This window comes from Hypomesus transpacificus, chromosome 24 (assembly GCF_021917145.1).
Source record: "Hypomesus transpacificus isolate Combined female chromosome 24, fHypTra1, whole genome shotgun sequence".
Lineage (NCBI taxonomy): Eukaryota > Metazoa > Chordata > Actinopteri > Osmeriformes > Osmeridae > Hypomesus > Hypomesus transpacificus.
The window spans coordinates 785,336-811,298 of record NC_061083.1 but is presented as its reverse complement, the minus strand read 5'-3'; the positions used below and the strand labels follow the sequence as shown (position 1 = coordinate 811,298).

At 40.7% G+C, this 25,963-nt stretch overlaps 1 protein-coding gene across 3 annotated transcripts in view; it reads left to right on the top strand.

Moving 5' to 3' along the window:
• Positions 1–25,963, top strand: part of pde4d (phosphodiesterase 4D, cAMP-specific) — a 148,056-nt gene that overhangs the window by 13,525 nt on the left and 108,568 nt on the right. The window contains exons 2-3 of one of the 3 annotated variants that reach the window (XM_047048651.1): positions 3,632–3,739; positions 21,140–21,375. In XM_047048651.1, coding sequence (XP_046904607.1) covers positions 3,695–3,739; positions 21,140–21,375 — 281 coding nt within the window. In that variant the 5' untranslated portion in view covers positions 3,632–3,694. Of the gene's footprint in view, positions 1–3,631; positions 3,740–11,923; positions 11,984–21,139; positions 21,376–25,392; positions 25,840–25,963 lie in introns of those variants that run through there. The other 2 variants (XM_047048653.1, XM_047048650.1) reach the window with 2 other exon arrangements.

The window sequence follows — 25,963 nt, the reverse complement described above, 5'->3', positions numbered from 1 at the left end:
GGCTGTGCTGTCGCTCCAGATGTATTTAGTGGAGGTGGTGGACACCAGAGGACTGCAGAGGTGGCTAATGCCTGTCGGGTTTGGTGGGTCAGGTCTCTTCAAAGGAGAGACTCCACAGTTAATAAGGGCTAGTGGACCAGAGGGAGAGATAGGGAGATGGAATGGGGGAAAGGGAGGGAGGAAGGGAGAGACAGGGGTGTGCTGGATAGAGGGAAGGAGAGGGGTTGACAGAGAGGAAAAGAGAAAGAAGAGTGTCATGTGTCATATCATGTGAGGCGTCAAGCGACCTGGTGAGATTCTAAAAGTCTGGTTGGACGGGGCTTACATGGCTTCTTTGGATCAACATACATGTTTGGCCCAGCAGAACATATTTTCATGTGGTCCAAAAATTCCTTTTGATGATGCTTGTAGAAATATCTTGTATTTCTATACCTGGCATTCTTTGACAACTGTACAATCTTCTTTCAATACTTGCCAAATTACATTTTCACCTGGCCATCTTCAAACAGAAATGTCTGTATTTTGTATTCAGTGCCACAGTACTAAAGGAAGCAGAAATGGTTGTCTGAAAACAACCATCAATGTTTTGAGAAATTACCCCTTGTGTGGTGCTCGGTTGTACCCATTTTCAAGGTTTACTACAAGAAGAAAGATGCAATTAATTGTTTTTTAATAGGCTTTGCTCGTTTTTCTGTGAAGAACTTGAAAAGAATGAATGCATTGTTGCCCCATACATTTCTATGATTTGAGAGCTGTTTCTTGGGTAATGAAAGTGTGTGCGTAGGTGAAAACAGGTAAAAATGAAAGAAAATGTTTTCTGTGTGCCTTCATTCTCTTCTTCTCCCTCTGCCTGTCTCTCTGCCTGCCTGCAAGTCTCCTGTTTTTGTCACACTCTTTACTCTTTGCCGCTTGTGAAACACAATGGCTAGCAGGAACCTGCACTATGTTATTACGATACATTATTTTGAGACATTATTTGGCTCTCTTGTAAAAATGCTATATTTTTCCACACTCTACCCCTGCCAAGTGAAAAGTGGGCATTGATTTGCAAAACGTTTTATGACTGTAATGTAAAAAAAATCCTCAAACACTGGGCGAATAGCAAACATATGAACACCACACTAGGGGTAAATCCTAGGAATGTCAGTTTCTCCTGTCAGTGTGCGGCAGCATAGCATATGCTGAGCAGAGGTATGGATGGAGAGGAACAGCAATGTAATTGGTGTAGCTCCATTAGCCACCTCGCAGCTACAGTACAGGTTTCAGCCTGAAACATACTACTGCACATTCCAAACATACTAGTAGACAACTATGTACACTGTAAAAAAAAAAACTGGAACAATCTGGCAGCTAGGACGCCATTACAATAAATTACAGTATACATTTTTTTTCATTAAAATCCATTAACCGTAAAATAATTGTAATTTTCAAGTACCAAATGTACGAGATATACCTATAATATCACATTACAGGCTGTACTTTGCCGGTAAATATGATATTTATTAATTATACTTCTCTGTCAAAAAAAGGCATTTTCAATAAATACAAACAATCAAGAAAGCCTAAATAGGATATCATGATTTAACATGTTCATTCTGAACTGCTCATGTGCAAAACTCACACCATCCAGATGCTGTAATCCGTATCCAGATGCTACTGATATTACCCAGCGCATCAGATTTCAACTATAGCGCCTACTAGCTGTACGAAATGGGAAACATAAAGTCTCGCCGAATTTTTTTATCCATGCACACTGCGCAGGTTAGATCCCGATCTAACTGGACAACATTCACACTCGGGGTGAACTAGCCTGACGTTGTCATACTCATAATTCTAGTCAGAATATGAGTCTGAAAACTCTCCGTTGGGCTGTGACTACGGGGCGTGTTTCAACCGAACTGGCAAAACAAATGCCTCTTCGCTCAATTGGATAGACCTACAACCAATCAGAGCAACGTAATATGTTGTTTGTTGAAAACGAATTCAACCCAAGCGCTCTTTCGTGACGTTGTTGATTACGTTACTGTTGATCATCTGTCCATCATCGTATAAAGCCCGCCCTGGCAATTTCATTGGTCCGTCCCGATTCTGGTTTTCTGTAGTTGTCCCCAATACGAGACCCTCCAGACCCAACTTCCCGACCAAATTCTTTTGTGGGCGGGGAGAAGTTGGGCTGGCAGCCAGGCTAGGGGTGAACACCTTATTATCCAAACTACAGACCATCACATTACACATATTAAAACAGAACGAACACAGTAAAAACACTCCAAACAATGCTTATCCAACTACACTACAACCTTTAACTTTATAGCTTTTCAAATTACCGCGGGAAATTCTCAGTAGTTATGATGCTGCCGCTACACAACTATATTAGCAAATTTCCTTCGTCCTACTCTGGTGTCTTTACGTTTATTCATTTAGCAGACGCTTTTATCAAAAGCGACTTCCAAGAGAGAACTTTACTAAAAGTGCATTGGTCAATGATCATAAACAACGAGATAGCCCCAAAAAGGTTTTTGCAGGCTTTTGTAAGCTTTGATATTGACTGGTGCATGCTGGGATTGCTGGGAAGTTATTTTTCCGTGGGTTGAAAGTAAATATCAGCTAAATAAATGTTAACGTAGCTAGTTTTGATAACTTGAAGTTGTGTGTTTTAACAGAAAATCTTCGTGAAAATGTTATGAATATTTGTAAAAAAAAACAAACATACATTTGAGTGTTTTTTAAGTAACAACATTTGGCTGTAATTCTCATGTAAAATAAAAAATGTACAGTTTGCCATTGTCTTTCTATCTGCATTTCCTGTAATTCAGAAATACTGAAAAAAACACGTATAATTTGCAGAAAAAGTGCGGTAATTATTATTCTTTATTTTTTACAGTGTACCTCCATCAAACTATGTGCCTTCAGAAAACGATGTCAACTTTTAGGTTACTGTTCACTTAGAATGATGGTACACAATCATACAATTCTCATCTTTAGGCAGTGGAGCAAATCTCTGAACAGAGATTTCAGAGTATGTGTCTTCCTGCGTGTGTTTGTGCGTGCATTTAAACATGTGTGTGCGTGTGTGCAGCAGGTCAGGGCTATTAGTCAAAACAGAGAGCAAGTTTTACAACCCTGGTTTATCATTCTGTAAACTTTACCACTCTAATGGGTGCTAGTTGGGTGATCTAGGGTGCTTGTAAGGCTTTGTTGCCCTGCTTCATGTAGAACAACTCACAGACACACCCACATTTACTTTAGTTTAGAACAGGTTCAGAGGGTTTCCATGGATACATGCAATTTGTGATCATATCATGAACGTGAATCTGTTTGCAAACATAATTTCTCTAGTTTACAAACTTTTAGAGAAAAAAGCCTTTGAGGCTGGAAAATATAATTACCAACATTGAGATTCAAATTTGCAGGTTCGGTTTGGTGACATTTTTACTTAGTTTAGACTTTACCCAACAATAAGTTCAGAAAAATTGGTCAAAATAATTACAGATCTGCTCTTGATAATGCTGGTAATCAGAATATTTAAACCTGAAGAACAGACACTATTCCAACATAACAAACACAGTTATAAACACAGTTATAAGCAGGTAGTCAGGTGTTTTTCCTGATGTGTCCTGTTTCTCCCTTGCAGGCCGCTGTGTCCTGCTGACGTCCGGCCTAGTCCGGCCTCGGTTCTGCTCTGGCCACACCCACCATGCAAAAGAATTCCCTGGCCGAAGACGACAGCCAAAAGGACAGCGTGAGTGGCATCACACACGCAAACACACACACACAAATACACCACACATGCAAACATACACACGCGCAAATGCACACACACACTCACCCACACACACACTCATGCATCTGTTTTAGTTTCCGCAATGGTAGTGGATGTCATCTTCACCTGAACCTGAAAGAGAACACTTCTCTGAGCACTGCACACATGGTAATGACAAGCCATTAAGCTGCTTTGTTATGTTGGACCAACTGGCATTTGTGGACCCAAATGCACGACTCCACTGAAGGTCGAGTTGACTGTTTTATTGAAATTGAGGTGAAGAGAAATTGAGAGCGAAGGAGATCCGGTGGGGCAGGCAGGTGTGGCAGGCAGGCTGATGAACCGGAGGATGTGGTCTGTAGCAGGCAGAGAGAAAACAAGGTATTAGGATGGACTAGCTATCGTACCATGTACTAGGAGCCGATACTACCTTCTGGACGAAGCGTTGAACTGGCGATGAGTGACAGGTAAACCGGGGTTGAAATACTGTGGTGCTGATGAGGGGATGGGTTGCAGGTGTGTCAATTACACAGGAGGAATGGAGTATGGATATGAGCGTCTGCTAAATGACTAAATGTAAATGTATGGCATGAAACCTGGAGCCGCACATGGGTAAAACAGAAAACCCGGCCCGGATTAGGCCGCAGACACAACATGCTTGGCTTGACTAACTATTTTCTTGAGTTCACCTCCTTCTTGCTTCTTTAAAGGGTTAGGGTTATGTTGGGGAGAGTTCAAGGGCTCGACCATCCTGCTCTTTTCTAACACAGCTGTCAAAGACTTCTGGCCATTTGTTATTTTTATGCCACCTCAGGTACGTTTGTGTAGATTCTGCAAAGTCTGCCATGGAGTAGGCATCTCTTCATAGGGCCCAAAATTCTCAGCGGCACCTATGTCTGGAGGTGTGGGGAAGACAGATGCCGGGGGAGGAAGATGGGCCCATTACAGTAGTGCTGCTCCACCCAAATAGCCCCTTATGTAGTTCAATGAACCTGGCTTTGCATTGCTCAAGTGTTGAGACCCCAGACTGAAATGCACTGACAACCACTGTTATTGTTAAGATCCTTGGACGGGGTTCTCGATGCATCAATCCGTGAGAGACGGTGAGTGTCTCTGAAAACCACGTCCTTTTTGAATCTCCACATGAACTTCAAGCTCAGCCTTGGGATTATAGGTTGTCTAAATCTTTGCATAGTTCCTCACTTATTTTCACACAACTTCCGTTTGCAACTCTGCGGACATGATTAGTTCTAGGCACCAGCCACTCAATTATGTAATTATTACACCTTACATGGTTGGGTCTGTCTCACCGACTTCACCGACACAATTGTTGTGTGAGCAAAATTCCAGCTTCTTTTCATTTGCAAACTTTAGACCACAGCGTTAGACTCAGGAGAGTTAGCAGGTACACCTGAGCCTTTGCGGTTCCTTGTTCATGGTTTCCAAACCCATTTCCTGCCATGGTAAATAAAGAGCACAACATGGACTGGGTGTTTTACATGCACTGGAAAGGAAATGTAGCAGGAAGCTTTTTCAATTGTTAATTTCATCTGATCTGACAGAACAACACTAAACACACACACACACACACAGTGATTTGTTTGGCTGTCATGTGTTGCTCAAGTTGTCCTTCGTCTGCCTGCCTGCCTGCCTGCCTGCCTGCTTGCCTGCCTGCCTGCCTTTGATTTACTATACTGACGTGTTACAATCCAACAAGAGAAACTGACACAGAGACAAGGGGGTCAAAGAGGATTTGAGCAGTAGCTATCTCATTAGAACTAGACAATGGGGGAAATCTGGAGAAAGATGCAATGCGTACATGGGAAGGGATGGATAATGCAGTGCTGTTGTGACCTTGGGTTCAATTGCCAGAGGGGAGGTTACAGAAAGGGGGAGAGGGGAGCAGTGAGGGGAGGAGCTAATTCAGATCAGTGGCCTAGAACAGGACAGGCTGAGTGCATACTGATGGTGGAGTGGATCGATTTAAATTCAAGGAAGCTATATTTGATCTTAGGTATACCTGATTATCAGGTAAGCTGCACGGAAGAGTGGGGGATTGACAGAACCTCACACATGTGAACAAACACAGTACAAACACAAGCACATACATAAGCAAAATGAAGCACAGACAGACGCACACATATTAGCACATGCACACACACACAGATGAGCATGCTTAGCTTGTCACAATTGCTGTTATCACCCATCTATGAAGCTAAAACACTACAATGATCTGTTTTCTCAGGAAAATCATGACAGACTTTTTCTTTATTTCTTCATTCGTACAAGAGCCACTAGGCTAATCCTGTCTGAATGCACTCTAGCCCAACATACATGATGAATCCTGTCAGTTAGAATGTTGCACCTTAAGTTGTGATATGACTCCTCGGGGTACTTTGCACACAACTGTAAAGTGGTACAGAAATGTAAATGTGTTTCTATTTTAGTCTGAAGCACAAGTCACAGCAATTTCCACCTCTGGAAAAGTCATGATTATGATTTTCTTTGTAAGAATACCATTAGTCATCAGTTCAAGCTGCTGTCTAAGTAAGAGCTTGCCATACCTAACGGGACTGGTGCTCTATGTTTAGTGATGCTGATAACCTCATGAATTGTAAATGAATCACCTTTAAATAATGGATCGAAACGGATTGCAGCGTGGAAGTGGCTTTAAGAATAAACATGACAATTTGTCACCTCTTGCTACATGTGCAAAAGATTCTTGTGAACCTATTGTTTTATTCGGTTCAGAAAGAGGTGAGAGCAGAAGCGGCATCGGAGGGAGGGAGGGAGAGGTGTTGGAGGAATAAGATGGCGAGACGACACAAAGTTAAGATGAATCAAGAAAGACCAAGGAAGAGAAGGGGAGAAAGATATTGGAAGAGTAGATAGGGATTATGCTTGGAAACAAACAATGAGAGACGAGAGGCGAAGTACAGAAATAAGCAAAATAGGAAAAAAAGAGAAAAACAGAATATAAGAAGGGACACCCCAAGGGGCTGAAGGAAAGTGTGGGTACAGGCCAATGAGTATAGAACACACTCAGATTATCGGACCAATCAAGCCATCCGCCGATGAATAGTCATTAGTCAGGTAAGGAGCATCACCATGGTTACGGAGATGCGACGAGGGCCTGGGGAGAGTAATGTGAGAAAGGAGATGGGCCAAACGCCGCTGTGACTCCGCCTCCCTCCGGGTGCATCCTGATCTCCAATTAGACCCTCAGCAGGAGGGAGACGCAAGGCTGACTTTTGGAAGTGGCAAGAGGAGAGAATGGAAAAGGAGAGGAGAGGAGGAGAGAGGAGGAGAGCAGTGGAGAGGAGAGAAAAGGAGGTGACGAGACAAAAAGAGGAGAGGAGTAGAAGAGAACAGAGGAGAGTAGTAGAAAGGAGAACAGGGTGGAGAATAGAAGAGAGAAGATGATAGGAAGAGAGGAGAGGAGGAGGATCGAACAGAGGAGACGAGGAGGACGATGGGCTTATTCAAAGGTTCAGATATGGGGCCTAGCTACACATCTCCTTTATCCTCCTTTCCATCACTCTGCTTCTCAATCTCAATCCCATGTGGTGCAGAGCCTCTGGAGGGTAAGAGGGGTAATTGTCATGTTTGTATCACTCACAAGGCTGTAGAGCATAACCAGTGTTTATAGTTTATTTGGGGGGAACAGCTTATCTAGCTAGGTATTTATTTATGAGTGAGGGGCGAGGCAACTCTTGCATATTTCACAGAGGTAATTAGATTAACGACAAGCTCCATAAAAGCCCTGCTGCACGGTGGAACTGCAGTGTCCCCACCTCCTGGCTTGATGCAGCGTGACCGGGGTACAAGGTTGTTGTTTTTCTGGCTGCCTGTATCTACGCACAGTTTGTATATTCTGTGCAGCTAAATGTGCATGCTTGTCTGTCTGTCTGTCTGTCTGTCTGTCCGTCTCTCTGTCTGTCTGTCTAAACATGCAGATAGACAGGCCGGTAGACAAACAAAGTGAGACTGGCAGGCAGACAGGAATGCAGGCTAACACAAACAGACATTCTGGAAACATTTTCCGTTCAAGGCTGTCATTTCACAGGCTGTTGACCATGATTAGACCGTGGTTAATCTTGCATAAGGTGTTTGGCGGCGAGGTACACCTCAGTGGTAGAGGGGCTGCATGCAGAGCAGGTAAAGGTATTCAGCGAAAGGCTCTGAGTGCTCTCCTAACATGAAGACATCATCAAGATTCAAAGGAGGAGAGCTCATTATCTTAGCTCTTCATTCAATTGGGTAACATTTCAAGACTCCCAACATTTCCTAGCCTAGGCTTGTCATACATATCCATCAAATGACTTTCTGAAGATGCGCCACATTTTAACTCCAAAATCCGTTAGTTAATCTCCCACACCTGCACATACAGTACACACTAGATCTGAAGTTTTGTCCCTTATATTCTTTTTTTGTGTCTTCTATTTTTATATTACCCTGTAGGTTAGTTACGAACATTACCATTTGCAATGAAGACCCAGCAAGAGGCCTTATGGATCTTTTTCTATTCCTACTATCAAAATGTAACCTGTGAAATACTGATATATTATAATAATCAATGATCCGGAGTTGGATTACCTTTTAATTATTTGCAACACTTAAATATTTGAGATTCTTGTGAAAATGAATTATTTTGATCTGTATGTATCTTCTGTGAGGTACTGTGATATGGGCATATTGAAATGGAATGAAACCACAGACACAAGCTCATTCACATTTCTTAAAATTGAGTTTTGGCAAATGTGACTCAATATATATGATTGTCTTTATTCCCATGGTACTACTGTGTGGAAAATATCTATGAATATAGAGTGTACATTAGCATACAACCATTAACCAACTGCCTCCTGCTTCTGGCCATGGGTCGTAAAACCAGATTTAAACTGGTTAATTTTAAGATAATCACAGTGCACCAACAACGCAATAGTGATGACTCTGTACACCCAGGACTGGCAAAATTAAGTAAGCATTTCCTGTGGTATTAAATCATGTTGGAGACATACGTTTTTATGAACAGCCGGCAGGTTTTGTTGCTGTAAATGTACTTTACACACTGAACTATGTTGGTAGTCAGTCACTGTGACGATCAGTCTGCCTCAGCGCATAAAGTGTTTACTACAGTATAAAATCATTACAGGTTCCGTAAATGAGCCTGCACTCCCATCTAATAAACTGATACAAGTCTGGAAGAAGATCAATATGTCCCCCAATCAATGCCTGAATTCATGGGACCCAATCCTTTGTATCGATTGATGATTGTTGATTAAGGGGCCAAACCACCCCAAAAAGGTCAGTTCCACCATGACAATGTTTCATTTGTCCATGCAGCACAGTAGACATCTGTAGGTCAAACTTACCATGAAGTACCATGTTTTAACAGGATGCAAATGTACTCATGCTGAATATGTGTAAGTAAGTAAGTAAGACTTTATTTATATAGCACATTTCATACAAGAATTGCAGCTCAAGGTGCTTTACATCAAATCAATAAAAACAATAAAAACAATAATACAAGTGATAGAAGTAATAATTAAAATATCAACAATAATATAACTAATAAAAGTAGTAAACCCCTTCTGAGATCAAATTACTTAAATGCTTCGGTAAAAAGGTAGGTTTTAAGCTGTCTTCTAAAAATGTCTAACGTGTTTGTTTCCTTAATATTTATGGGTAATTTGTTCCATAGTTTTGGGGCATAATTAGCAAAGGCCGAATCACCAATCTTCTATGACTGCTTCTGGTGACCTCTAATAGGCCTGCATTTGATGATCGCAGTGTTCTAGCTGGTGTGTAGTTTATAAGGGAGTTAGCAATGTAGCTAGGTCTTTGTCCGTGTAGAGCTTTGTATGTGAGGAAAAGGACCTTAAAGTCAATTCTGAAGGTAACAGGGAGCGAGTGTAAAGTAGCTAGGCCAGGACTAATGTGTTCTCTCCTTTTAGTTTTACCTTGGTTGTTTGGTTAATAATCTAGCTGCAGAATTTTGAATGAGCTGTAGTCTTTCAGTGGTTTTAGTAAGGACTCCTAGGGATGGAGATCGAGTTTTTGGCATCATTTGATCAGTCTCTTAAATTAGTCCTACCCTTTGTGGGTAAGAGTGATGGACTGAATGAGTAGATAACAGACATTCCTAGACTCTTTATCTGAGGGATGTTCAATGATTGAAGTGTTGAGCCAGGTTTTACCTACAAGGTTTGCTTTTATTGACCTTGTATTGTACGTTTAAGATGAATAACTCTGAAGCTGAAATTAAAAGTTAAAAAGCCAATGCAAATGTAAGAAACAGGGCCCACAAATTTGTGTCTGTACCCAACTTTGTGCTTTCCTCCAACTTGAGTTTGATTGACAGTGGTTTCAGAAAACAAACCAAAGAGGAACGCATGCCTTGACGAAGGTGATTAGTTGGATCAGGATTGGTGGAACTAAATTGCTGGAAAGTAGCGACAAGCTCCAAAAACTTGACGTTCCACCGACACTGAGGTGTTTGTGTCACTAAACAACTCTCACATTACCTCATTAGCTTGCACAACACGTTTATAGGGGGCAAAAGTTTGCTTTTGTTTACTAAAAAAATCCTATATATTTTACCTTTAGATTACATTTTAGCTAGGGTAGCCACCTCTCAACAAGATCGAGTGTTGAATTTCCTCGAAGGTTGTAAAATCATCAGAGATCACAATGCCATAAATGAAGTCACATGACCCCCAGAGCTTGCATCTCTGGTGTCCTCCACTCCATTGTGAATCACCGGCTGCAGCCTCAGGTTGATCTACCTCGACCGCTAACTCTCCACTTACTCTACCTGCACCCGGGCTGTTTATCTACGGGTAGGCCTACTCAAACATGAAACCTAGACCACGTGAATTTGAGAGGCACTACCTCTTTGATATTAAAAATCTAAGCTTGGTGAATTATTCATGGCATTTGAGAGCCATCCCGAGTGTTGCAGAACAGCAGCAAATGGGAAAGATCAACATCCCTCCCTTCCTCTCTCCCCTCCCTCCCTCTGTATATCTGTCTTCTCTCTGGTTATCTGCAGCATTCTGTTGGCGCTTTATAGACCTTGGGGATCCGGTTTTAGGGTTGCAGGAGAACGGCGTCTGAAAGAATACAATTTGAACCGAGCAGTAAAAACAAAACTGCCCCACCAATATATGTACGAATATCATTCACCAGATACGATAATATAAACCTGTTTTATGACAAAGAGGTCCAACGCAGCCCAGTCAGGCTCAGACAGGCACTTCACAGCCAGGAGAAAGAACCGAGGATAACAGTGTTTACTGCAGATGTCGGCCTTGTCAGCACATTGCAAGTTAGTCTTCTAACTTGTACTGTGCTGTCTATTCCTATCAGTAGTTGATCATTTTGCTGGAGCAAAGCAGGCGAATGGGGACCACATCAATAACATGAGGATGTAGATAAAAAGCTCTCTGTCCCTCTGGTTTGGTGAGTTGCATGATTCTCTATTCCCCCCATCGCCAACTCTCTCTTTCTCTGTCTTTGTCTTCATTCCCTGCCATGACCTGAAATCCATAAAAAATTATTTTCCTGGTTAAAAGCACAAGGTTGGGAAACTTTCATTCTGACCTTACACAGTCACGGTATGACGGGCGGATAAGACTAACAAGTGTTAAGGCATACGGTTAGCTGTTTGAGTGGATGCTCTGCAGGCATTCACCTCACCACTCACTCTGGGGTCAGATATGCTTTCTGTACCTCATAGATAGGTCTGGGCTGGTGGAAGGAATATCTGATATGAGATCTGTGCTTTGGCCTCAACAAGCAGCTTGGGGCATTGCTGATGTGTTTAGGACAGGATCCTATGGTTAATGTTAGACTCTCCTTTTCGGTTTCTTAAGCTTCTTCCTGAGGATCTGTGCTCTATGGGTGCCTCCTGGGGGAAAGTGCGGATCCATTGCTACTGTACCACTGATCGACACAGGACTGTAGCCTTGAGTACAATCAACACTGTCCTCATTACCAGTAGCCGTGGTTCTTACATGGAGCACGTTGGAGCACATTTCACTGAAACTGAGCTAATGGACACAGCTGTTTTGCGAGGCCTGAAAGGGTTGAACAGTGTTTGCCGTGAGAACTTCTTTGACCGCTCGCTGTGGCATTTCCTGAAAGACAAGATATGGCAGATGCGGTCACAACAAACAAATGTGTGGTGTCATGGAAGAGAAGAATGGGATCCAGCAAAAGGTCAGTAGGGAAAAAAAGAAAAGTATTAATGAAATATTCCGTTTGTGAAAAGAGGAGGCATCCTGTTTCATAGATATAATTGTCGACCTAATTAAAGTGAGGTAAGGCATCAATAATTCATGAAATGGTGACATCTGAACCCTAAATGAGTTTTTCCTTTGTGGAAAAGAAGCCCAAATGGACAAATGGACAAATGGAGAAAATGTCAACGTTTTGACAGACAGGGCAGGGAGAGAAAGCATTGTAGCAAGGCCTGAAAGAGCATCTCTAGTTATTGCAAATGTAGAAGAAAGGCGAAGGTTCAGTTCCTTTGGGTCCCATGCAGAAGAATGATCTTGTGAGGGGTCAGGGAAGAAAGCACAGAAGAAAAGAAAGAACTAGAATAAAGAGTTCAAGGAACCCAGTTAACTTTGGGTCCATTAACAAAGCAAGCATTTACAAGGTAAAATAATACGATTGTTATCTTATATTCTGACCCAGAAACACGAAATAATACATTGAGGCTTCAGCTAATGCTACCTCAACAAGTTCACATCCTTTTGTTTGAAACCCATAAAAATAAATTGTGGATCAGACCTTTATATTGTGTATAACCTTGTGAGAATCTAGTGTGCTTATGGGAGTTCCTTCATCTTATGAGCTGGTCAACCCTCTCTGCAAGGACTACTGAGAGCATGTAGCTGAAAGGCTGGCGATATTTGCCAATTGTCACCAGGCTCTTTAAAGAGAAACTTTGAAAACCAAGAAAAGAATGATCTGTCCTTCTCCCTCTCTCCCTTCCTATGTATCTCTCTTTCCAATGGCAACTTTATTTTCCCCTCAATATTCATAAATAGCTCTGTGTGTCACAGAGGAAGACTGGCTGCCTCAAGGGCTGAGACCTGAGCGAGAGAGAGAGAAAAGGAATTCTTGAGAAAAATAAAGGATCTTTCCTTGTCTTTAAAAAGACAGTATTGTGGGCCTAGCTTTATGAGGTTCCTTTGAATGGAGACATGAGTGAAAAGATATTTTGAATATATATTTTCTTGTGTTAGTAAGAAGCCACAGTGTTAGATCTTTTACATTTCACACGTCATTCGTGCTAATGGTTACCGGCTGACTTGACTGTCTGACTAGACATAGATTTGACATACCATCACATTGAAAAGCCTGGTCTACAAGTACCTGATTGGGTTTGAACAAAAACTACATAGTCATGCAACCAGAGGAGTTATGGAAGAGCAATTGACCTTTCACTGATGCTGCTCATCACAAGTACCCACTTAGGACGATAAGAGAGTGTGTGTGAGAAAGAGGGACAGTTAAGGACTGTCTGTAAAGAGAGAGAGAAGGACTGTCTGGAGAGAGAGAGACAGAGAGAGAGAGAGAGAGAGAGAGAGAGAGAGAGAGAGAGACAGAGCAAGGGAGAGAGGGAGAGATAATGAAGGAGGAAAGGTTGAGCACCTTGTGTGTGACCTTTGCAGAAAGAGGGAGCAAGAGCTCTACACTCTAACTGCCGGGGGACAGTTGGCCAATATCACCAGCCCTTGAATTAGACATAGAAGTATCTCTGTGTAGTCCAGCTTTCTACTGTGTCTCACCATCCTATTAAACACTGCTCTCCTGTTAAAGATGCTGAAAGAATAAGAGCTTTTGGTAACACTTTATTTGAAGGGGTGTGAATAAGAGTGACATGACACTGTCATGGCACTGTCATAACCATGACATGACACATGAAACGATGCTTATGAATGTTTATGAATGTTGTCATTAGGTGTCATTTGGTGAATTATGTCATTTCTTATGCAAGGTTGGCATTGTTTGTGATGTCTTTGTTATGACAACTTGACATTAGCTGAGACAACATCACCTAGCAATGTCGTTGTCATGACAAGTTGACATTAGCTGAGACAAAATCACCTGGCAATGTCTTTGTCATGACAACTTGACATTGACTGAGACAAAATAACCTGTCACTGTCTTTGTTATGACATCTTGACATTAACTGAAACAAAATAACCTCTCATAAACAAATCATAAAAGGCCTGATTATCAAACTTGAAGAATATATTTAGCTTTATGTGAGGTTGTCTTGCTGTAGCCTCTCCAGTGCACCTGTTGTCACTTTCATTTGCATCAAAACAGGTGATATTGATTCATAATTGCTTATGCTTCCTAACTGGACTGATTGATATCCCTGAAGTTTAAATGACAGTGTAATATTGTGGTGATTATGTGTTCCATACATTTTCAGAGCAGTGTATTTAGCTTTATGTGTTAGTATTAAATACTACTGTCATATGTGGTTGGTGGATGATCATGAGACCATTATATTTGTGTCATGAATACTTTCCTTGACCTCGAGTACAGTGGTAACATTTTCACTTGTCATAACGATTTTATTAAGTACTAGTACACTGTCAAACGCTTGTTTAACAGTGTCATGAATATTTTCATTGACCTCAAATACAGTGGTAACATTTTCACTTGTCATTAAGGTATCATTAAGTGTTATTACACTGTCAAATGCTTGTTTAGCAGTGTCATGAATATTTTCCTTGACCTCAAGTACAGTAGTAATATGTTCGCTTGAACATAAAGATATCATTAAGTGTTATTACACTGTCAAATGCTTGTATAATAGTGTCATGAATATTTTCTTGGAACTCAAGTACAGTGGTAACATTTTCACTTGTCATAAAGATATCATTAAGTGTTATTACACTGTCAAATGATTCTATAACTATGTCATAAACATTTTCTTTGACCTCAACAGTGTGACAATTTGGAATTGTCATAAAGATGCCATTAAGTGCTATACCACTGTCAAATGCTTTTATAACAGGTCATTAACATGTTCCTTGACCTCAGGTACAGTGGTAACATTTTCACTTGTCATAAATATATCATTAAGTGTTATTACACTGTCAAATGCTTCTATAACTATGTCATGAACATTTTCTTTGACCTCAACAGTGTTACAATTTGGAATTGTCATAAAGATGCCATTAAGTGCTATAACACTGTCAAATGCTTTTATAACAGGTCATTGACATGTTCCTTGACATCAAGTACAGTGGTAACATTTTCACTTGTCATAAATATATCATTAAGTGTTATTACACTGTCAAAAATATACACGTTAACTTCTTACTCAAACAGAGGGTTCCAACATATTTTCTCTGCAGGTACATTTTGTACAAAAATAAATAAATACAAATCCAGCCATAACAGACGATAGTTAAGTAATGGGCAACTTTAGGGTAAGAAACCATGTGATTAGCAGAAAGTCCTTGTTGTTTTTCAGCTCCCAGCTTGCCTCCTCCAGATATTTAACGCAGTCCTCAAGGTGTTCAATCTTTTGTCATCCATATTGGTTTGTTGTCATCCTCCCACCATGTGTGCGTTTGGTGAAACGAGTTTCCATCTAGCTAGCAAGAGTTGTACAAAGTAAAGAACACAAGCACCATGTAATGTCAGTTCCATTAGTAAACTCACACAGTTCCTCAGGTAACTTTGGCTAATCTAGCTAGCTGTTTAAAATGCGCTTGCTAGAAGAAGAACAAATTATGCTAGCGTCACTGTACTACTAGTATGATAAGGCCTAGAGTTAGCTTAGCTAGCGAGCTTACACCAGCTAACTTTACTTAGAACAACAAGAACGATCTATGTCAATGGTACAGTAAATTCCCGAAGAGAATCCAAGTATTATGTTTACCTTACCTCAAATAGCTCTAACTTTTTTGGCAAACTTGTGCGTTTATATCGTCTATTTAAATCAGTCTGGAACTGATTGACTGTATTAACAGTCTGCTCTGTCGTCGTTGCCAACGACTCGACGTTGGACAAGTAAAGAGCGACAAGGGAAGGTCAAATTACGTCAGGGTTGCCAGGTCTGCGTGACAAAATCAGCTCAATGCCCAATCAAAACCAGCCCAAAACCAGCCCAATGGCCAATAAAACCAGTCCAAAAACCAGCCCAACATCAGAACTCAAAATATACCCCTGCCAAACCATATACACTGCTTTTAAAGTCCATAATTGCATCATTCTCAAATGTATTGTAATCCTACAAAGTAACACCAAATGTTTAGTATGCAAGCATTAAAAACGTACGTGTTGATCTGGAGTCAGGTAGAATTTGGGTATAAATAACTTACTTCATTTAAAATCTGGATTTGTATTTAAATATGTTTACCCGAACAAGCGGACAAAAAATTCAACCCTCGGCAAACACTTCAAAAGTAGCCCAATTCCGCGGGGAAACTGCGGACCTGGCAACACTGAATTACGTTCTTTCCTGTCTAACGAATAACTAATTTTTGGGCGCGACATTCAAGGAAATCAAGATCAGAAACAGGTTGTTTTTGGATTAGAAACTACGCAATTAATGTTGCAATGGCAGGATTATTATTATCCGATCACTTAAAAAACACATGAGGAATTCTGATACTAAAAGGAACAAAAGAAGAATAGTTAGATGGATGCAGAAATTGGGTATACTGAAGAGCAGGATGAGCAAAATGTAAGCATGCATTTGGTGAAATTCGATTGATGGGTTGTGGTGGTAAATTAAGCATGAACTTGTCTCTATTTACGTTAGCTTGCTAGATGTAAGGGTACCGTACCTATTGTAATCATAAATTGTATTATTATTTGTATTCATGCTGCCCCTAAACTACTTGTGTAACTCAAAAGGTCCTTTGGTAAGAATTGCTAGAATTTATTATAGAGCCTGAAAGCCTTTGAAAGCCTTTGAAATTGGTATTAGGCTAGGCCTACTAAAACATGTGGACAATAACGACAATATGTTCTAATCCAGCTAATATGATATTCGCTATTTGTATATAGGTGCGTTGGAGTTTGCCAAACTAAAACAACAAACCGAGACGGATCGACAAAAGATTGAACACCTAGAGGACTGTGTTAGCTAAATACCTGGAGGAAGCCAACAGGGAGCTGAAAAACGACAAGGACTTTCTGCTAATCACATGGTTTCTTACCCTAAAGTTGCCCATTACTTAACTATCTTCTATGTTATGTCTGGATTTTTTTTTTTACAAAATGTACCTGCAGAGAAAATATGTTGGAACCCTCTGTTTGAGTAAGAAGTTAACATGTATATTTTTGACAGTGTAATAACACTTAATGATATATTTATGACAAGTGAAAATGTTACCACTGTACTTGATGTCAAGGAACATGTTAATGACCTGTTATAAAAGCATTTGACAGTGTTATAGCACTTAATGGCATCTTTATGACAATTCCAAATTATAACACTGTTGAGGTCAAAGAAAATGTTCATGACATAGTTATAGAAGCATTTGACAGTGTAATAACACTTAATGATATCTTTATGACAAGTGAAAATGTTACTACTGTACTTGAGGTCCAGGAAAATATTCATGACACTGTTATACAAGCGTTTGACAGTGTAATAGCACTTAATAAAATCGTTATGACAAGTGAAAATGTTACCACTGTACTTGAGGTCAAGGAAAATATTCATGACACTGTTATACAAGTATTTGACAGTGTAATAGCACTTAATAAAATCGTTATGACAAGTGAAAATGTTACCACTGTACTTGAGGTCAAGGAAAATATTCATGACACAATTATAATGGTCTCATGATCATCCACCAACCACATATGACAGTAGTATTTAATACTAACACATAAAGCTAAATACACTGCTCTGAAAATGTATGAAACACATAATCACCACAATATTATACTGTCATTTAAACTTCAGGGATATCAATCAGTCCAGTTAGGAAGCATAAGCAATTATGAATCAATATCACCTGTTTTGGTGCAAATTAAAGTGACAACAGGTGCACTGGAGAGGCTACAGCAAGACAACCTCACATAAAGCTAAATATATTCTTCAAGTTTGATAATCAGGCCTTCTATGATTTGATAATGAGAGGTTATTTTGTTTCAGTTAATGTCAAGATGTCATAACAAAGACAGTGACAAGTTATTTTGTCTCAGTTAATGTCAAGTTGTCATGACAAAGACATTGACAGGTGATTTTGTCTCAGTCAATGTCAAGTTGTCATGACAAAGACATTGACAGGTGATTTTGTCTCAGCTAATGTCAAGTTGTCATGACAACGACATTGCTAGGTGATGTTGTCTCAGCTAATGTCAAGTTGTCATAACAAAGACATCACAAACAATGTCAACCTTGCATAAGAAATGACATCATTCACCGAATGACACCTAATGACAACATTCATAAACATTCATAAGCATCGTTTCATGTGTCATGTCATGGTTATGACAGTGCCATGACAGTGTCATGTCACTCTTATTCACACCCCTTCAAATAAAGTGTTACCGAGCTTTTCAACAGGAATACGCTCATGTCTGTAGCCTACATTAAGTTTGCTTGATATTTAGTGAAAATAATATGTTCCTTAAAATAAACAAATATACAGCTTGGTATTTACTCTAAACCAAACCACATTGTACCAGATTGTATTCATTATTATACAGGACAAGGTATCTACAGTGCATAAGAGAAACCACAAAAAAATATAGCATTAGTACAGGTGTCACATTGGGATCGTTGAATGATCATATCCAATAATGTTCCATGGTTTAATAAAGGGAGCGCACTTACCGCCGACTTGAAGTGGAGAGGTTGTAGTTTAATTATTTCCCCCTCCCTTCTATTTCTCTCTGCCCGTTCTACTGGTGTCAGTATTGCTGGATTTTAAACAAGGTATTACTGAGATAATGTAAACAACATTTTCTATAGGCATTAATAATTTGTGCTGACAGCTTATGTTGGTGTGGAGAATAGGGGTTTGATGTCCATGTTTGTGTAGAATAAGGGGTGAGTGGGGTGTGTGTATAAAGTGACAAATGAGAAAGGAAATGACTATAGATTCTCACCCCTGACAGACAGAGATGTGTCACTTAACTCCTGATTTCAATGCAATCTTTCACAGAGCAGAACTCCAAACGAAAACCGGCAAATTCTACACACTCAATGCTCAAATACACCACCCACCCAGTAATGAAATCCATCCACCCAAGCATTGTTATTGTTGTTTGAGCTATGGTAAACCCACCAGAGACTGATTCACTTCCGGCATGTGTCCAATGGGAAACCATTGAGTCGTTGGAATGTGATTCTTTTTAATAGCAGAGAACCCATCAGTGAGACCCATTAGTTGAATTCCCCCCTGTCTCTGTTTATATTCCTGTCACTGTCACACCCGTCTTACATTTTCCCCTCAAGTCCCTACAAACAAATAAGCTGACATGCATGTCTCTCATCACCGTACATGTTTTCTGCTGTCAGCCCTGCTCAGACACAGTCCATTCGGAGTCTGTGATTTGGGAGCACCTTTAAATAGAGAGTTCAACACTGTTTTGGCGGGCCAAGGCAACACACATAGCTAACGGACTGCATAATTCATGGGTCTGGGCAGGCCTGGTGAATAGATCTTTTATACCATCTGCACCCTGCCTGGGGCATACACCATTAACTTCCTCACCCTCACACGGCAAATCAAAGGAAACTTCCACCACTAAGGGAGGGAGGAAGAACATATGTGGGTGAGGAAAACTCTTGCACTCTACAACACAAACCGAACAGAGAATACGGTACTGTACATGTTGATGTTGTTTGCTTAATTCTTTAACTGCACACCAAGTCAGCAGAGAAAAAGTATTTTTTTTCTAAATTGAGTAGTTACATCTACTTTAACTCATTTCATTGCAGAAACACATATAGGCTGAGACCCTTAATGTGTGTACATAATCAATGTAATCCAAAGCTCCAACTGGCCTAAATTATCTGATAAAAGACAATAAATGATTTCATAAGTGAAACTTTCACAGGTGAAACTATAGCCTAAAGACCTCATAATCAAAAAACAAATCAAATGTTTTAGAAGCTCTTTTAAATTAAAATAATCACAATTATTGCCTCAGGAAACAGCTGAAATCCTGTTGAAGCTGAACACATATTTCATAGTTGGCAACTGATTTAGTAAACAAGCTGGTCAGTGAGGAACCAGCTGTTCTAAAGGCTTAGCTGCATTTGATGTGCAGGAATTACCTGTTAACTAACCTTTTGTCAATGCAAAAGGTTGCCCCGTTCTCAATAGGAGAGGCTTGTTGATCATTCAAAACGAATGAGAACTCCCCAGTGGTTGGTCTAAAGATTAATGGCACAGAGCTCTCCTTCATTTATCATGTTGTCTCACCAATCTCTAGAGGAAGTGTGTGTTGCATTCACACCTGGTACCACTTAAAACGCTTCAGTAACACGTTCTTTTGAAGGGGTGTGCATGAGACTGACATGATGCTGATATATTACTCTCATAACCATGTCATCGTTATGACAAGTTGAAGTGTAGTTTGCGTAGTTCGGTTTAATGGAAGTGGTCATAACAAAGACATGACAGGTTATGTTGTCTTGGTTAATGCTAAGTTGTCATAACAAAGACATCCCAAACAGTGTCAACGTTGCGTTGAAAATTAGATGATTGACCGAATGATACTTACTGACAGCAGTCATAAACATTTATAAATATTCTTACACGTGTCATGTCATAGTTATGACAGTGCCATAACACTGTCATGTCAGTCTCATGCACACCCCTTGAAAGAAAGAGTTAACCCTAAAACGTATCATCTGTAATGTTGATTGGCATTAAATAATTGCGATTGACCAATGGGTTTTAAGTATGACATTACTGTACTTTAGTTGGCTTTGATTTAAATTAAATAGAGATCCTGGTGAGTTGTGGGATACAGGGAGTACTCATTTCTAGTCTTAACATGAATGTTTCAGTGACTTGTGGTCACATAGCTGGATGTGAAATAGCTTGTCTGTTCTGTTCTATAATGTTTTACAGAAATGCACAGACATGTCGCAGAAAATTCAGTTTATACTTCTCCCTTCTCTGATCTTGCTCATCAAACAGGAGCTCTTGTTTGTCCATCTCTCCTTCTCCCTCTCAGGCATCTAGCCTGAAGAGGGAGAAGCGTCTGAATATCCTACCTCCTCTGTAACTCCACATGCTCCTCTTTCAAACGTATGACGGCCTCTCTCGGAAATTCCTTCCCTCTCATTGATTTTGCCTCCGTCTCTCTGCCTGTCTTTCTCCATCCCTATCCTCTCTCATTCTGTATCTTCTTCTCCTCCAGGTGTCTGATGACTCAGACTCTCCAGAGCCGGGCCTTGTGTCCTGCATGGAGCCCTTCCAGGTGCGGAGGCTCTCCTGCAGGACAGTCCAGCTGCCTCCGCTGGCCTTCAGACAGGCTGAGCAGTACTACTGTGACCGCAAACCTGAACCCGACACGGTTACGGTCCCACCGCGGCCCACCACTCTGCCGCTCCGCACCCCCCCGCTCATCGCCATCACCTCCGCTGACACCACCAGGTGAGGCCGTAGGTGTGTGTGTGTGACCATGTCAGTTCATGCATTTAGAGAGTGTGTGGGATAGTTGGTTTGTTTGTTCATGTTCTATGGTAATTTGGGCTGTGATTGTTTTGCCGGGATCAATATAGCTAGCTATCACTAACCAGCTGAGAGAATCATCTAACTTCCTGTATTTGAAAATAGCCTGTTGTGGTAATCATCTGTGATCAAAACACATGACCTCCTGCCGTTTCTTTATCTGACCAAAGTGATTGTTGAAAATGGAAGGAATTCTAGCATGACAAGTTTTATTTTGTTTTTTGATTAGTTTTTCAGCCACAGCAGAACAGTAGCCACTGGCTTCTTCCAACTATCTTCTCTTGAGAGTTATTCAAATGATCCCTGACTCAGTCATGGTTGAAAATGGGTCTGACTCATGAATGTATTTCTAAAAGATCTATCTTTGCCATTGTCACTTACTGATTGTAGTATCAAAATTACAGAGAACAGAAATTCACTTTACATCCCAGAAGATGATAAACAAAGCAATCATTTTAAGCATTGAACAAAACACTGTCTGTTTTCGACTTATTTAAAATAACAAACTGTATTCATGTATTTTATGAAAAGACTGTGAGAATTATGTTGAAAGGTAGAGCAAGTGAAATATTATAATGATCTAATCTTTTGTTATATCGATGTTCAACATGCACATTCAATGTACTTTAAATTTCCTTGACAAGTCTGATGTCAATAACACAATGTTAGCCAAAGCCACATTAGTACAGTGTTATCAGCAAAGGCAAGACATGGCTTAGCTGTGTGCACACCTCTCAGCATCTGGTACGAGGTCAAGAGAGCTACTGGAGTTGCCTGGTGTAACGAGTGTGTATTCACAATCTGTTCATGGCAGACAAGCAACCCAGATAACGAGTGAGGGAAAAAACAAACAAAGTCATAACACCAGCATACAAACAAAAACTACAACAAAATACCTGCCTGGCAAGTTATTCCCAATATCATGTTTGATCAGAATATCAGAAATAAATCAAGACAGGCAGAGACAGATGCTCTGTAGTCTTCCTATACATTTATATAAAAATAACAACTTGGAAGCATGGAATCCCAAGGGGAAGTTCAAAACATTTCAGAGGGGCTAAACGAATGCGCTATTCAAACTGTTTCTGAGGGAACTGACTAGAATTGACTAGAACAGAGTAAAACAGAATAGAACGTCCTAGAACGTCCTAGAACGTCCTAGAAAATATTAAAGATCACCTGCATTTGAAAGTCAAAGGAATTACACTGGGAAAGGTAAATCCCTACTATTACATCAGTGAAATATTTTTACGAGTATGGCTTTACCGTGCTGAGGATTGCAACCAGCATCAGAGAGCTTAGTGGCTGTGTGATTCTGTCATCCACACCACACCAGATCAAGAGAGAAAATGTCTTCTTCTTCTCTCCTCCTTTGGCAGGAAGGATGGTATTTGGTTGTGTTCTGTCTTTGTCATTTACAGTGATACAGTGTAGTTTCCTGGACAGGGTGGTGTGATAGACAATGGTGGAGTGATACAGGCACATATGGCGTTGACTAAATTAACATCTTGAATTAACACTCGTCAAAATGAAGTCATGCTTGTCAAAATGTTGTCTGAACAACACATGTTTTGGAGATGGGGCAAAGACTGGTCATGCAAGAATGCGTGGGAATGTTTGTGTAGCTGATGTTGTCATACATATACCGGAATTACGGTAATGACGTGTTGTCAAGCCAAGTTGTATTTGGACAAGAATATACAATGTCACCTTCACGTGATTGCCAGCTACGTTTTAACCACGTCAAGCCCAAAAACTGAGAGCCATGGCATGTCTCCTCCGTGTGGCCTAGCTGTCAAACCATCCCTCTGTGACTTCACAGAAGACTGGGCTATTTCACAGCAGCTGCTTTTTAAGCCTTGAATGCTAAGTCAAACTTAGCAGTGTTGGTTTCTGCATTGGAGAATGTGACTCGAATCCGAGAACAGCGTCACTTGGTCCTAGACAAAGACAGGAGAGAAGTGTTATCCTGCACTCTATTTCAGGCTACGCGGTTGACTGTTCACAACGATGATGTCATCACTGTTTCTTGCCTGGCTAATAAGCCCAACAGGGTCTATGGGAGAGTCATTTGAAACCCGCACATGTAACTTGTCACAACTTAAGTTCTCTTGAATCAGTGTCCAGAGATCCTAGGACAGCAGTGAGTATGTAAGGTAACAGAATTACAGTGTAATTCATAACTTAAATTCTCCTAAATATGATCACTGCTATTTGAGGCAGGACTGACCATAGTTCGGCAGGATATCATCAACTACTTGAATTAAACCTAAAATAAAAATACAGTACTACAACTTTTCATGAATTATCAGTCATGACTTATAGAAAATGTATTTAGGCTGTTAATGTTTTGAAATGTCTCCATTTTTATATGAGGAACTGTAATATAAAATTGGGACAATTGTAATATAATGACTGGGACATTTTGGAGCTGGTGAGAATTCAGATCTTAGAGTAGCTTTGCTTCCAGCCAGATACATTTATTATTCAGCAATCTAGCAGGACATGAACACAGCTAATATGAAGCATTACACATGAAGAACATGAGTCACCCTGCTGTAAACCAGAAGTTTGATTGCTTCTATGTATGCATAGTTCATTACTTATAAGCCCCAGAGAAACAAAATACTGGTTCAGGGCACAACAATGACTCAAATGATAACGTAATACTTTACATTCACACATACACATTCAAATAATAAGTCATGAAGCATGAAGAAACGGAACCCGAAAGAAAGGCAAGGCGGATCAATCATTTGAGAGGAGCATCTGTCCATGTGGCTGCTGTTGTCCTTGCCCTCCATATTACCCCTTGTTGTGTTCAGCGGCTCAAGTGAAGCGACCACTGTTCTGGTACAGCATGCCTGTTCCACAGGAGATTGCACTGTGGTTGGAGAAATTGGACTCTCCATCCAGTTCATTTCCAGATTAATGGGTTTGAACAGAGGGATGAAAGGATCGAGGGAAGTAAGGAAAGAAAACAGCTCCTTGGAAATTCCATTTTGGGGTTAAAAGAAACAACCACAAAAAAACATGGAAAATAGCAATTTTAAGGTGGAGATGAAGGCTGGTTGTTTGCACTCTCCTCTCAAAGTCTTGTGGGGCCACACCCACAGTCATGGCCCTATCCTGTCACACTCTCAAGGGACAGAAACAGAACACTTGATTAGATTCACTTTTTCTATCACCCAACCCTCTATTCTAACACACTCACGTGAAGGGCAAGAGGCGGGGGCTTGCGGCTCATGTTTAATGTATTTTGACTCTCCAGCTTTATCTTTGCTGAAGGGAAAGGTAGAAATCCACTATACATGTAATTATTTTACGCATGAGGTACGTGAATTTGCGACCGCGAACGTTTGAACCATTTTGTAATTGCATAGGCTGCCACTCAATGATGTGGATTAGCTTTTGGACCTCGGGCATCCTGCACGCAATTTGAAAAAATACGGCAGGAACTGTGGAGGGGGGGGGGGGGGGGGGGGGGTTGGTTGGGGAGCGTCGTCACAGGAGTACCTTTCTGAAGTGGGCGTGCACGGAGAGATATAGGATAGGGCTTGGAATTGTATTTCAGCCAGGTTGTCGATGCGACGGGGAGGGATGCTCATACGAGTACGGGACATTTGTGATCTTGACATTTCAACAGTGCAACTATTTGTTTTTTTGCTCGTGTAAAAGTCGCATATTGTAAATATTATATTTTGTAATTATTTTTTATTTTTTTGAAATTTTACTTTGTTCGAGCAAATATAGAATTTAGTCTATTTTGGTCCAAATGAGCTGATGGATTTATCCTTTCAATATGCATAGGCCTACGGAGCAATATATTCATGAATAGTTTTTTACTTTTAGGTATTTACTGGTCTGTATTGTCCTGTAACGTACATAAATGAGAATTTGAGTGCCTAAATGTGTACTTTAACTAACCTAACTTTCAAATAAACTTTAGTGAATTTTGGTTTCTTCAGAAATAGGTTAATTCAACATTTCCCAGACGCGGGGCGCAGAAAGTCCCTGAAGCTCTTTAGCTTTTATTCCGACTGCTATTTTAAAACCTTGGCAAGCTACGATGGATATCGCCGGAGGAAAAGTGGCGACAACATCCTTAGTAGCTGGCAGCGGCAGCTTCAGCAGCGGAGGCACCGGTGGAAGCTCGAAAGCGCCCAAACATTTGTGGAGGCAGCAGAACCAGGCAGTGCTCTCTCCACTTCACCACGCGCTAGGGGTACGAAAGAATAACCGGGTCAGACAAAGAGGATTTTCAGACACAGAAAAATACCTCAGCCCCAGGACCATGGACCGGACTTATGCAGTTGACACTGGACACCGACCCGGCTTGAAGAAATCGCGAATGTCATGGCCATCCTCTTTCCAAGGACTTCGACGGTAAGGACATCATCATTTTGCATTCATGAGGACGGAAAGGGCGTACAACAAAGACTCAAAAGTGAAGTACACAGTAGAAGATGGTATGGTTGTGCTAATTTATGTAAGGCTAAATTTCTTCTAC